We start from the raw sequence: 15,109 nt of genomic DNA on the forward strand, positions 1-15,109 counted from the left end.
GGAGAATCAGATACTAAAATCTGTATTAATAGTGACTGTGGAAAGGCCATGCTGCTATTGGAAATTTCAAAGAAAAATTAACAGGAAGGTTATAACTTTTGCTTTTGAGGAAGTGATACATTTTTGATTCTCTTCATTTTCACTTTATATATAAATGTCATGAAAATTCCATCATGGTTGACAAATATAAAACAGAACAACCATATTTTAGCACTGACGAGGCCAGAGACTTAAGTATTTTTCAAGGTTTAAAAAACTTGTCTTTCTCGATGAAAGGTAAGAAGTCAAATATTATTTACAAAGCCCATTTCTCATTGGCTTTTTGTGTTTTGGGCTTGTTTTCAGGCAAAAGGACTGCTATGGAAGATGGAGCTCTTTGTCCGTTTTCCAGAATGTGTTTCCATCAATGAAACATGATACTGCTGTTTTGTGTTGACATGCTTGAAGACCACCCACATCTCTGCTCACGCCTTCCATCCTGCTGAAACCATGGTCTTCTCTGCAGTGTTGACTGCGTCCCAAACTGGGGCAACCAACACAACATTTGTAGTCTATGAAAACACCTACGTGAACATTACGGTCCCTCCACCATTCCAGCATCCCGGCCTTGGCCCGCTGCTCAGATACAGCATGGACGCGATGGCTCCCACTGGGATGGGGAGTTCCTTGACCGTGAATGGCACAGCTGCACCCCCAACACCAGCAGTTTTTAAGAGCCTAAACTTGCCTCTCCAGATCATCCTCTCTGCTATAATGATATTTATTCTGTCTGTGTCTTTCCTTGGGAACTTGGTTGTTTGCCTGATGGTTTACCAAAAAGCTGCCATGCGCTCTGCAATTAACATCCTCCTTGCCAGCCTGGCATTCGCAGACATGTTGCTTGCAGTGCTGAACATGCCCTTCGCCTTGGTAACTATTGTTACTACAAGATGGATTTTTGGGAAATTCTTCTGTAGGGTATCTGCTATGTTTTTCTGGTTGTTTGTGATAGAGGGAGTAGCCATCCTGCTCATCATTAGCATCGATAGGTTCCTTATTATAGTCCAGAGGCAGGATAAGCTAAATCCATATAGGGCTAAGATTCTAATTGCTGTTTCTTGGGTGGCTTCCTTTTGTATAGCTTTTCCTTTGGCTGTAGGAAACCCTGACCTGCAGATCCCTTCTCGAGCCCCGCAGTGTGTGTTTGGATATACAACCAACCCTGGTTACCAAGCTTATGTGATTTTGATTTCTCTAGTTTCTTTCTTCCTACCCTTCCTGGTGATACTGTATTCGTTTATGGGCATCCTCAACACCCTTCGGCACAATGCCTTGAGGATCCACAGCTACCCCGAGGGTATATGCCTCAGCCAGGCCAGCAAACTGGGTCTCATGAGTCTACAGAGACCCTTCCAGATGAGCATTGACATGGGCTTTAAAACACGTGCCTTCACCACCATTTTGATTCTCTTTGCTGTCTTCATCGTCTGCTGGGCCCCATTCACCACTTACAGCCTTGTGGCCACATTCAGTAAGCACTTTTACTATAAGCACAACTTTTTTGAGATTAGTACCTGGCTACTCTGGCTCTGCTACCTCAAGTCTGCATTGAACCCACTGATTTACTACTGGAGGATTAAGAAATTCCATGATGCCTGCCTGGATATGATGCCCAAGTCCTTCAAGTTTTTGCCACGTCTTCCTGGTCACACGCGGCGGCGGATACGTCCCAGTGCTGTCTATGTGTGTGGGGAACACCGGACAGTGGTGTGAATATTGGCACTGCCTGACATTTGGGGTGATGGTTGCTCTTCATCTGACTTTGAATTTTCTTTTACATGGGTTCTCCAAGTGTACCTTATTGGTTTTTATAGGGTTTGTGTGTATATATGTGTGTGTGTGTGTGTGTGTGTGTGTGTGTGTGTGTGTGTGCGCGCGCGCACTCAGCGTAAAGAAAGAGTGGTGATTAGTTATAATTCTATTACCAAGGATACGCAATAGGGAAATGATCACAAATGTTACCTCCAGGGTTCAAGAGAAATCCTTGATTTAGGGTGGGGAGATGGTGTTTTGTTTCTTTGATTGATTTTGTTTTTGAAGCAGGAATCAAGATTGTGCTTTATTGAGCCTGCAGTTATATTGAATTGTAGGTGTTTTGGATGCTGCTAAGGTATGCTTAATTAAGTTTATCATTTTTTTTTCCAGAAGACATTGCTGCTTTTTGTCATCACATTGGAGCCAAAACCACATACATCTCAGTAGATAAATATTTACTTTTATTGAAAAAAATAACCCAAGGCAGTTAGTGACATTTTAAAGGTCATTAATACTTACTTTGGTGCACTTTAAGAAATAATGTACAAACTAATTCAGTCATGTTTTTCAGAATTGTTTTTATACATGACATGTTGTGCTTTAGGGAACATTGCATTATCATTTCTAGGAAGATAGTTTTTAAAAAATGTTTTGTTTGCATGTTGAGTTTTAAAGGAGAGAACATAAAAATGTAGACCTTCTTCTAAGCACAATAGCAATTCTTCAGAGCTGAGTTGAGGAGACAGGGCATCCTTGCAAATGTAAATGGGAGGCAGTGAGGAGGTAGCTGGCATGGGCTGTGGTATTTCCTTTGACTCAAGGATTCTCACTGAGTCCAGTGGGGAGAAGGACCTACCATTTATTGGACACCTGCCGTCTTCCAGGCACTGTGCATTTTTATCCTCACAGCATCCTGTGAGGTAGGTATTCTTTTTTTCTTTTTACGAAGAAAGTACGTCTCAGAGAGATGAAAATCCTGCCCAAGGTTAATGGTAGAGCTGGAATCCAAGAAAGTCTGTCAGAATCCTGAGACTGCTGTTCTTCTGTGCCACATAGACATACCATTCGGGTTTAAGTATTTCATAGTCAAGAAGGAACTCTGTATCTTTAATTTTTTTAGACTAAAACCTTCCTTTTAAAAGTAGTTTCACTTTTTTTTATTACCAAAAAAATGTGAAAACATTACAGAAAGTGTGGAAAATAGAAAAAAATCACAACCACCCTTTTACAGTGGAACTTAAAAATCTCAGACAAATAAGGCTATAAGGAAATAAGGTGATTTTTTTTGGTCTACAAAATAAGTGACTGACAACGACGGAGAAGTTAAATACAGCTGTATGTGGGTCTTGGCCTTTGCAGGGTCTGAGGTTTCCAGTTGTCCAGTCGTTTCTAAATGTTCTGGGCAAAATAGCACTGTTGCCTGAGGGCTTGCCCAGAGCAGAGCTGGAGTTTGTGAATGTGCTCAAGAGTGTGTCTCCTACAAAGAAGCAAAGATAAGTCCTGGTCTGAGCACAGAGCAAGTTTTAATAGGGCAGGTCTGGGGTTTCAAATTATTTTTCTCTTGCCGACGACCTGCCCCGCCCCCCCCCCCCCCCCCACCAGGTACATCCAGAGCCTTTGGTCCCCTTGCTCTGTGGCCACTGACACACTTTATAAAACAGCTGACAGGGATGGGGCTGCAGACTAAGGTCACTAGGGTTGAAAGTGTAGCCTCTTGGCCACATCATGGGCTTTATAAATAGCTGAGTTAACATGAACACTTTTTGGATTTTTATAGCATCTTTGCAGCATTTTAGTGCTTTGTGAGCCAGTGGTAAAAATGAGCCTGTTTCTTCAGTTTTACAACCACGGAGTTGGATTAGATGAATCTTGCCCAACTCTAATGTGCTTTCCTCCATGTGAGAGTAGAGATTTGTGAAGAGCTTGGCTGACGTCAGCATCAATCTTTGGTCTCCAGTGTTACTTCTTTGCAATTTACTTATTAGCTGTTTCTCAAAATGGAATGTCTCCTGAATGTTGGAAGAGCCCATAGCACTGTATCAGGAGTTAGGACTTTGGAAGATAGATGACATCTTGAAGGACCTGGGGAACCCTGCTCTCTAGGCAGTTGTGATGGTTTTAGAACTCATTTTCCAGTTAAAAAACTCTTTTGGGACTCAAAGCACTTACTCAGCATGTTGTTTTGGGATCAGCCTTTGCTGATAGTCACCTACCTCTTTGGTTTCTAATTTATATTATTCACAGGTTAAAATTGTTTTTGTCCACTAAGGATCTTACGGAACGTAAACACTGTAGTAGATACCTAGGAACACCTGGAAGTGTATCATGCTTTCCATTTTCAATATAAACTGGATTTCAAGCGGATAATAATACGTCTATTTGAAATTAGACTTTCTCTGATGAAAGTCAGCATGATCTGTATTCATCTCCCATATTGGCAGTAGGTCTTGAGACTCCTTTTGTGATAGGAGTTGAAACTGAGCTTTGTTTCCTTTGTCCTTTCTTATGAACAGTCCTTGGGTACTTCTGTGCTGCCTGGTAGGCAGTGCACTCTTGGGCAAGAGCGAGAGCTCGGGGTGCCTGCTGAGATGCTCCATGTTTGTGAGAGAAGACTGTGCGGGGCCTTAGTGGGAACTCAGCACCGCCACCCAACAGCAGATCTCTTTACACTGGAGACTCTTGATAGGGGGCAGTTTACAAATCATTTTGAACGTGTTTGTTATGTATACATTTTGGAAGCTTTAAAAAAAATGTACTCTGATGTACCTTTAAAAAATTTAGGTGCAGAATCCTATTTTTCCTATTCCCCTGTATTTTCTTGAGGGGGTAAAGAAAAATACCACTACTAATTATTGCCGCTGACAGACATAATCAGAAATGTTTTTGTTTTCATTTTCCTTCTGGCAAATAGGTAAGAGGCATGAGAGAGATCGTCAAATATCTACGATCAAGAGAGAGTCAAAAGAAATCCCCAGTAGTCTGGAGTAGTGATATTTAAATTTTAATAGGAATTTGTGTCTAAGTATTCCCAGGGGAGCTTGTTTTTTTTAAATTTTATTTTATTATGTTATGTTAGTCACCATACAATACATCATTAGTTTCTGAGGTAGTGTTCCACAATTCATTGTTTTCATATAACACCCGGTGCTCCATGCAGTACATGCCCTCCTTGATACCCATCACCAGGCTTACCCATCCCCCTACCCCCTCCCCTCTAGAACCCTGTTTGTTTCTCAGAGTGGTTGTTAACAATACAGAGGTCTGGGTTCCCCAGAGGGGCTGCGGTTGGGCCCAGGAATGCACACTATTTCGTTGAACACTCTGCATTCCCATGCAGGTCCCTGGGTCCCTGATCCTGAAGCACAGGTGCTTCAAGAAGCACTCCTGTTGAAAATATACCCATTTTAAGATTGTTTTACACAAAAATGTTAGTGTGGGAAGCCATTCATTATCTCCTAGTGCATGGGTCATCCACACATTGACAGGAGAATCGACACAAGGTTGTGCCTAATTTGCTGCCAGGCGTGTTAGTGCTGGGTCTCGCCAGTGTTAGCTGTATTTTCTCTCAGCTGGCAAAATTCTGATGGGTCATGTTGTTTCATACTAGAGCAAAAGGAGTCATTTAGTATTGGAAAGTCATGACTTTCAAGAGTCTAGTTCCTCTGTTTTCTTTTCCTCTAGAGAGATGTCTTTACTGTATATAATCTCCAGAAGAGTTTGAGGGGAATGTACAATTCATCCAATTTCCCATTGCTCTGCTTATGCCAGTCATGTTCAAAGGAAGCATGAAGAAAATAAGATAATCTTTTTACTCTTTGTATAATTTCAGTTGCTGACAAAGATATTTAATTTGTTCTTAATCTTCGCTTTTGTTTACATGAAAATATTTATGTATATATCACAGAAGAATTTCTACTTGCTTGACATTTTATTCTACTATGGTTTTTAAGTTTAAAGGACAGCTTAATTCAAAGTTATTTTCACAACATTAGTCCTGCTAAACTGCCTTCGTTGAAGACTCAGTTTTCAAATAATAAAAATATTAAAGCACATGTTTGTTATTACAGGTAAATGGTAATACATTTCTTAGCTATATATTGGTACTAGTCCTTTGTAATTAAAATTAATTTATTTTACAATAGTACCTGACCTATATGAAAAAAAAAAAAAACCCACTTTGAATTCTGGGTTGCAATTCAAGAATAAGAAGGTATGGTTATTTGTGCATATTATTATAACCGGGAAAAGAGCTCCCAATAAGAAAATGAATAAATATTTAACATTTCTAAAAGTGGAGTTTTTTTTAAAAGGACTACTTATCTTAGAAAGATTTGTCATGAGTAATACTTTCTGTTAAATTAAAATCTGAGTTGAGTTTTAAATCGTGCTTCCTTTGGGTTTTTATTTTCAAATTAGCTCTCAAACCTGTGTGTATATAATTATATTCTAGTTTTAGAAGTTCTCAGAGAAGTTAAAGATGAGATGAAACTTGGCAAAAGACCACTAGTATTAAGAAACGGTTTTAAGGAATTCTCTCTAGGAGAATTATGGAAATTTTACTGCTGAATTATTTAAAATTGGATTATCACTTGGCAAAACCATGACAATGTCTGCTCCTATTTTGACAAAATGATTTCAGATCGCACTTCCATTTGTAAAACATAAGTCCTTTCTAAAATCCACTTTTAAATCTATAGGAAATATCAGTTATTTGTAAATGAGTTTCACCTTCTTGCCATTTAGATATGAGAGTTTTCTTTCTCTCTCCTATGCAATAGTAAAACATATTTCTTTTTAAGTTACAAAAGAAGATTGCCATTGAATCTACGTTTGATAGTTTTTTTTTTTTCTGAAATGGAAAGAAAGATATAGCAAAGTAGAGGAACATGTTGAATTAAAAACATTTTCATACCTACCATGAAAATAGACCATTTCTCATCTACCATGAACCCTACTTCACTCATACATAATAAAGAGAACCTTTAGGAGCAATTGAGATATCAAGGTACAGTCAATTAGATTTAGTTCAAAAAAAATAAAAATTTTATGGCTATATCAGTTAGCATTTAACAAAAGAAGCAAAACAGGTAGAAGATATTAAGACATTTATTGCAAGAACTGGCTTACATGATTGTGGGACTGGCTAGACAAATCTGAAATCCCAAAGGCAGGCTGTCAGGTAGGGCAAGCTGGAATTCACAGGTACTAGCTGACACTGCTGCCCAAGGTGGAATTTTCTGCTCCTGGGAGAAACCTCAGTTCTGCTTGAAAGGCCTTTCAACTGATTGAATTAGGCCTACCCAGATTATCTAGGATAGTCTCTCTTAGTTAAGGTGGATTGATGATGGACTTTAATCACATCTATAAAATACCTCCACAGCAACACTTAGATTAGTGTTTGATGGATGAACTGGGGACTGTAGCCTATCCGAATTGACACAGCAAAAGACGATTACAATGGTGAAATTCAAATTTAAAATATAATAAAACCCTCCTATGATGCTGTACTGCTAGTCCAAAAAATTCAGTTTGTGTTGAGGTTAGTAAAATGACTGAGATACGCTTGTGGCAGAGGGTGGAGTGCACATTCTGACTGCGTTCTATTCAAATCCACATCACAATATTTATCTCTGGTTTTCACTGTATCTATTTTGAAACTTCCCAAAAGGGAAAAATAGTCAGTTAATCAGAAGATTATGTAAACCAACTTCCTTTCTATGTGAGCTTTCATTATTTGTGATACTTGTGAAGGATGATGTCTTTTTAAGGAATTTGAAAACATTTAAGGTTATAACAGTACTAACTCTTAGCATAAAAGTATGCTAATAATAATGATGGGTGCCATTTTTGGCCACATATCAAAATGTACTTTTATCTGCTTTAATTCACAGTATTTTCTCCTTTTTCCAGCTGAGGAAACTGTTGCCAGGGGATGAAGTAACTTTTTCAGGCATAGCTTGGATTCACAGCTTTGGCCTAGTGCCAAGTTCATATTTTTCTGTGCCTCCTGCTTCTATTACTCTCTGCTAACAGAACTGAGTCCTTAGTGAGAGGAGCTTACTGAACATCATACTGGATCATTACTACTCTACATGCCCTAGATAATAAATAATCATAGCAGCAAAACCTATACACAAAGTTGTGGATATTAACATAAAACCTAGATCAATTTGTTCTTGGTATTAAGTCATTAACCATATTTAGCTATATCAGAAAAGAGACTGGTAAGCTGACTGGGCCCCTGGCAGCCCTGGATACACCATCTCTCACAGCACAGAACCTTCATGGAATTTGCTGACTGTGGCAGAAATTTTGGGGACACTTAGATACCCACTACTTCCCTTCAATTGCATAGATCCCAGAATCCCTTTGGAAAGTTTTTATCTTGGTGCACAACTGGGGTTCAATTATGTACCAATTTGTTTAAACTACCAGCATTTAGGTATAGTAGCTAAGACTGGGGGTGAACAGGTGGAGGTGATGAAATCAAGAGCCCTGGCTTGCCTGTTCCGGCTTTGACAATCCTGCTGTGTCACCAGATCTCTCTCAGCCTGACGTAAGATGGCTGTGTTTTAAGACGCCCATTAACGCCTTCCTGATTGGTGTAGTTAACTAGAATTATTTAATCAACTGAATTCTTGTACTGAGAAAGAAACTGTACCCCAAACCCATTACAGTAGTTTGTTACTATGTATTTATGAAAGTATGTTTTAAATTGTGTAATTTATCTTACTGACCATCTGTGACAGGACCCCTATTAGAGGTTGTCAAATACATTAGAGGTTGTCAAATACATTATACCCTAATAAACAGATGAAGAAACAGTTTTAGAGCGACTAGATGACTTGCCCAAAGTCCCGCAGCAATGAGGAGGTAGAGCTGGGATTCTAACCGAGCTGACAGCTCCCAACTTTAGAGCTCCTTCTATTTCGAGCCAGTGAGATTTCACCGTCACACAGAGAAGGGCTGGACAATGAGGGTGCTAGGTTTGGAAAAACCAATGATCAAGTAAACAGAGGCCAGATATGTGGTTCTGGAAAATATCTTAATTGCATAGGTGCATTTTTATTAGTACAAAGAATAATAATAGAATGTTTACATTTTAAAGAAAATAATTTCTTTTTTTTTAGTTCCTCACCCAAGCTTTACTACTAAAAAAAAGAGCTGAGCTCCTGGACAAAAGAACCCAGGCAGGTCAATGTGACGAGGCCAGGAATTGCTGCTTCCTGGTGTGTGGGCCAGCAATTTGTTCTCAGTGTGGACTTAAACTTCAGAGGGGTCCTAAGCTGGGTCTGCATACCCCCCATTTGCTCTGGTAAGCATTGCTGTCACTTCTGTCCCTCTGGACCTATGCTGGAAGAACTTTTCCTTCATGGATGCTGGGGACTCCTTGGGAAACTGTCAGTAGCTAGAGAATTTCCTTCTGCTCTCACCTCCTCTTCCAGGACACACATCTGATGAGCAGGGTAACTGCAAATGGCACTTCTCTCTGACAGACAGGAAGAAAGATGGCATTTTCTTGTATGACTTCCCCAAAAGTATTTATAGTCTCAGAAACGATGTTTGGCTTAGATGGCAAGACGTCACAGGCTCATGTTCATCTGTGTGGAGGCTACTATTGCTAAACAGTGGGTTCTATTTGATCCGTTGAGGGCAAAAGGCTTCTCATGAAAACAAATAGGTAGTAAAACCAGATGCACCATATGCATACTGAGGGGAAATGTAATCTGACCGAGGTGCAATGAGCCAAAAGACGAAAACAAGAACAAAAGAAGACATCTGCTAGGTCTTGATTTCCAGCCCCATCTTTCCCCCTTGAGTTCGTAGGTTTCTTTCCCGCTGGACACTAAGCTCCCTGAGGGCAGAGCACTGTGCTTGTCTATTGTTTCCCCAGCACCTAGTACGGTGACTCACAAAGGGTAGTGGTTCCCAAACATCTGGAAATGGACTTTTTGATAATAGGATCTTGGCAGTAAAAATCATAATAGATTTACTTAAACCAAACAGCTTCTAGTGGCAAGATCTGAGACCAGCACCCCAGTCTTCAGTCTCCAAATCCAGTGACCAGCCCACTAGGTGGACCTGCTTCCTTGACTGAGGGTTCTCATTTGGGGGTCTTCAGACACTGTGGCTAGGCTGGTTTGGGGCATGATTGTATAGAATGGATATGGCTTCTAAATTTTTATTTGCTAAACCTGGCAACCCCAAGAGTAGTGCACATATGTATATAATTTTTTGACCCTGGGATGTGCAAATCACGTCATGGAGGAGGTCCTCTGTTCCTCTAATTTGTAAGGTGATCTGTGACTACATCTTGTGGTCTTGACTAAATATGCTGGGGCTCGTGCTTCAAAGGGAGGGAGGAGGACATGATTCATGGTGCGGCTGAGGAGCACAGATACAGATGGACTGTAACAGGAAGGACAAGGGGTGTTTTGTAACTGTTTTGCATATCTGTTTGTTGGTAAATGAATGATGATGGTGTATGGACAAGCTATATTCAATAACCACCTCCATCAAGGAGATTTTGGTTGGGAAAAGTTTTCTATTGTTGGATTCAGACATCCATATGTTGAATGCCATTTGAACACTTGCAACAGAAATTCAGAGTTTAAATCACTTTTACCATAGTTTTGGCAGGACTGGGAACACATTTTTTTTCAGCTGTTCTTCCTGATGGGAGCTATAAATAGTTTGGAGGAAGTATATAATTATCTCAAAGTAAAAGCTAAAGATAAAAAGCTGCTTAAGATTTTAAAGGAACATTTAATGGTTATTATTATGTAACATTTATTAAGTATGCACACTGTGATCATTGTCTTTGCCAGGAAGAAACTTGGAATAAAAAGTCAACCCAAGATGTGACATGTATAAATAGACCAAAAGGTATATTAACATGGTTCCAGAACAAAGGGTTGGTTCAATAAAAAAAAAGAATTTAGGAGAACAAAAAAGGCAGCCAAATCGGGTAGTATTGTATAGAAATGAAGACGACTTACATTTAGTAATATCTTTAAAAATACTGGCAGTTTAAAACCAAGATGGATAGTCACATAAAAACAGGTAACATGATGCATGCATGGGGTAGAACTGTGTTTTTGGCAGTTAGCTTAGACTTTTACATAGAAAAGGGGTTTACTTATTCTGTTCAATGAATAAATACTAAAAGATTTAAATACTAAATAGAGATTCATTGTTGGCTGAAGCAAGGTAAGTATTATAAATGATGACTGGGGGCGCCTGGCTGGCTCAGTTGGTAGAGCATGTGACTCTTGATCTCAGGGTCGTTGAGTTCAAACCCCATGTTGGGCATGGAGCCTATTTAAAATTTAAAAAATAAATAGAAAGTTCACAACCAAATAATCTTATTAATACAGCCACCGTTTATTTATTGATGCCTGCTAATTTATAATGCAAGTAATATATACGTCTAAATATAAAGACTAATTTTTTTTTACTTTTATTTATTTTTGGTATTACTTTTTTAAAAATTATTATGTTATGTTAGTCAAGTAGAGAAAAACAAACTTTAGGGTGCCTGGGTGGCTCAGTTGGTTAAGTGACTGCCTTCGGCTCAGGTCATGATCCTATAGTCCCAGGATCAAGTCCCGCATTGGGCTCCCTGCTCAGCAGGGAGTCTGCTTCTCCCTCTGACCCTCCCCCCTCTCCTGCTCTCTCTCTCTCTCTCATTCTTTCTCAAATAAATAAATAAATAAAATATAAAAAAAAAAAAACACACTCTTTTAAATAGAGAACAAACTGCCAGAGGAGAGGTGGGTGAAGGGATAGTGAAATTATAAAGTACACTCATCAAGATGAGCACCAATTCTTACAATGACTCTAGGATGTAGATATTGTTGTATTTTACAAGCCCTTTAAGGCTCTAAGTGGTTAATTGAATTTTAAGAGGCCATAGGATACATAAAGTAGAGATGCAAAAATTCAAACCCTTTCTAAGCGGACACGACGTTCAGTTCAAACCCTCGTCTGCGCGGACACAACGTTCAGTTCAAACCTTTGTCTGCGCGGACGCGACGTTCAGGTTTTATCTCGTGGTGCCGTCTATACATCCTCTTACCTAAGCTTTCTTGTCTTCTTCACCTTATTTTTCTCTCATTCATAAAGGATTTTCCTATAGAATCTGATTGTCCTATTTCACCTAGCTTGAACTTTGTGATTCATCCTGTTGCCTCTGGGCCTGTCCTTAGTTTGTCCTTAACTCTTCTGTGGTCTTCTGGACCTGAGCTTTGGTGATCTGTCCACGTTATTCATCACATATTCATCTTGGTGTATTCTAGGTTCAGCATCGCTAAGCACTCCTCAGTACCGATAATTTGCATAGGTGGACCCCACAAAATAAAACACGAATATTCTCATTATGACCTGAAGTCATGTGTTACTCATTTGCAAAGAAGCAGCATAAGAAATGAACCAAAGATCCTTATTAAGCATTATTGGTCCTTGTCCTTACAGGCATACAGTTCCTAGAGGCCGGGGCAAAAAAAAGACCTTTGAGATCTCAGTAATCCAAACAATGGTAGTTTTTTGTGTTGGGATTCTTCCTGGGAAGAGGTTCAGACATGGGGACCACTAGAGACAGGCGAGATTTTGGTAGTGGGGAGGGACTGAGGCTGGCAAAGTTTCTATTGAGACCTTTAACAAAAAGCTGGATGCCTCCTTCCTCAGGAATGTTAGCTTGGTGAAAAGATCATGGAATGCCTAGAGGCTTGTGGCACTTGTCATGAAGTCCTGATGCCCCAGAAGCAGGGGACTTCATGGGTATTTGCCCCCTTCTGCATCCTGGGTGCTCATCTGGGTGCTTTCAATTTAATCCCAGAAGGGGCTAACAAACAGTGGAATTGTGGAGTGTAGAGTTCACACTATAGTGAAAACAGCAGGTTCTTTCTCTTCTGGATAGGAGTTAGTTACCCACAGTAATGTACTCAACAATTACTAGCTTACAGAAAAGTTCAAATATGAAGTGTGGATATGCTGAGGACTTGGACGTGGAACATGAAAACATTATCAGCGTGTGGCAGGTACAGACCTAAGTTAAATAAAAGAAGTTGAGGGGTGCCTGGGTGGCTCAGTCAGTTAAGCGTCTACCTTTGGCTCAGGTCATGATCCCGGGGTCCTGGGATCAAGCCCTGCATTGGGCTCCCTACTCAGCGGGGAGGCTGTTTCTCCCTCTGCCTGCTGCTCTCCCTGCTCGTGCTCTCTCTCTCCCCCCCGCAAATAAATAAAATCTTTAAAAAAAAATAAAAATTTGAGAAGTAAACCAACTTTTGAGAAATGGGGTTTGGAGGAATGAAGCCAGTGGGTTGAGGCTTCAGCAAGCTAATGGGATGCAGAGCTGGCTGTGAGAGATGTGGCTGAAAGTGTCTGGATTTGCACAGTTCCATTACACCTTGAGGCCTCCCTCTAAGGGCACCTGTGCAAACAGACCTTTGCTGCCCTCACATCTCTCTCTTCAGTCTACACCATATGCTCTGATTGTCTTCATGCTCAGCAATCCAACTCACTCAAGGGCCTCCTGGCTTGCTCCCTGTTATTTACTCTCTTGTGAATGCTTTCCTTACTTGATCCTGACTTTTGGGGATACTTTTCTAGCAGTTAGTTTTGCTTCCTTCTCATTACAACTAGAATTCTCTAGCCATGTTTCCTTAGGTGACTCTGGTTAATCATCTCCCCTTGTCCAGTCAAAACTCTGGGTGTATTACTGCGGCCCCACGAATGTGACACGAACGTCAATCTGTATATTCATTAAATTAGTGCTAGCTTTTGTGAAAACAAACCCCTCAAATTAGTGGCTTAGCACAAGAATAGTTCATGTTTTTCATATAACAACCCAATTCAGATGTTCCTGATTATCGCCAAGTAATCGCCCAGGAAACCAGGATGATAGAAGCTCTGCCATCTTCAGCATGTGAATTCCACTGTGCCAGCACCCAGCAGACTGGATTAATGAGGTACCATGCCTGGAAACCTGGGAGATTTTTATGGGCCAAGCCTGGAAATGGTGTTCATCAGTTCTCCCCCACATTCCACTGGATAGCATTCAGCCATATGTGTACACCTTCCTTCAGTGTTTGCCCAGATGAAGAAGAAGTGAGTTTTGGTAAAAACACAGTGTTTTCTGCCACAATAGAGCCAGTAGTGACCCCTTTGTTTCTGGCCAGAGTATCCCAAAGAGGAAACCACCTGGGATGATGGGATTCTCTATTTGATAGTGGCCCAGAAGAATTACCCCATGTGCAGGCCCAGCTTTCTTTTTGATACTTTTATTTTTATTCTTTATTTTTTCAAAGATTTTATTTATTTATTGAGAGAGAGCATGCATGAGTGAGGGGGAGGGGCAGAGGGAGAGGGAGAAGCAGGCTCCTAGCTGAGCAGGGAGCCCCATGTGGGGCTCGATCCCAGGACCCTGGGATCATGACCTGAGCCGAAGGCAGATGTTTAACCCACTGAGCCACCCAGGTGCCCCTCTTCGATACTTTTAGAAGACAGATTTGCCTTGGTGTCCTTATGTCGTTGATGAACTATGTACCCCGGGTTGTGAAATTTATGGGGAGGCAGAATGAGTGACAATCATTGATATATGTCAGGGCCCAAAGTTGCCTATATCTCAGATTCTTTTACCCCTAAAAATACTATATTTCAAGTGTGTGTGTGTGTGTGTGTGTGTGTGTGTGTGTGTGTGTGTGCACGTGTGTGTGTGTAAGCCCAGTTAGCTGATTGAAAGTTCAAAGCCCCACCAAGATCTACTGAGTCAGAAGGTTTAATAAACAGCGTGACTGATCCCTGGTCTGCCATTTAGGAGGTTCTCTTTCGTCCATTGTTTCCATAGCTACGTCTCAGATGGGTATGGGGAGAATGAGCTATCTAATAGTAATATCTTAGAGCAGTCTGCTTCAGGTTAGCAAAGTTTTGGGGTTTTGGGAGTTGATTTAGAGCTCAAGTAAAGCAACTTCCTTAACTTATGAAGCTTTCCACCTCCCACTGCCCTTTTCATTCCCTGAGTTCCATGGGCTAGGAACCCAAAGTCAGATGTCCTATCAAAACATAGTTTGTGAATTGTGTTCAGTCTCTTAGCAGCCAGCCTTGCGTTAGTCTCAGACATTGGCTCATGCACTTGACTCTCAGCTGAATGGCTTCCATTTTGCTCTCTGCCTGGGGATAAAATTAAACCATAGCTGTGGTAAGAGTCACCAGTAGTTTGCCATTTGCTCGCAGGCTCCATCCCAGCTTCTTTGCAATTAGGTTAGTTGTTCTCTTTGTCAGTTTAGAGTGCACAACAGCAGGATAGTTGAGTGGG

At 40.6% G+C, this 15,109-nt stretch overlaps 1 protein-coding gene across 3 annotated transcripts in view; it reads left to right on the forward strand.

Moving 5' to 3' along the window:
• GPR63 (G protein-coupled receptor 63) overlaps positions 1–6,163 on the forward strand; it is a 92,561-nt gene extending 86,398 nt beyond the window's left edge. For all 3 annotated transcript variants that reach the window (XM_027603987.2, XM_027603986.2, XM_027603988.2), the window contains exon 2: positions 346–6,163. In XM_027603987.2, the coding sequence (XP_027459788.1) occupies positions 490–1,752 (1,263 nt within the window). In that variant the 5' untranslated portion in view covers positions 346–489 and the 3' untranslated portion in view covers positions 1,753–6,163. The remainder of the gene's footprint in view (positions 1–345) is intronic.
• Positions 6,164–15,109: the final 8,946 nt, after the last annotated feature.

The sequence above is a fragment of the Zalophus californianus genome, chromosome 7 (assembly GCF_009762305.2).
Source record: "Zalophus californianus isolate mZalCal1 chromosome 7, mZalCal1.pri.v2, whole genome shotgun sequence".
Taxonomy (NCBI): Eukaryota; Metazoa; Chordata; class Mammalia; order Carnivora; family Otariidae; genus Zalophus; species Zalophus californianus.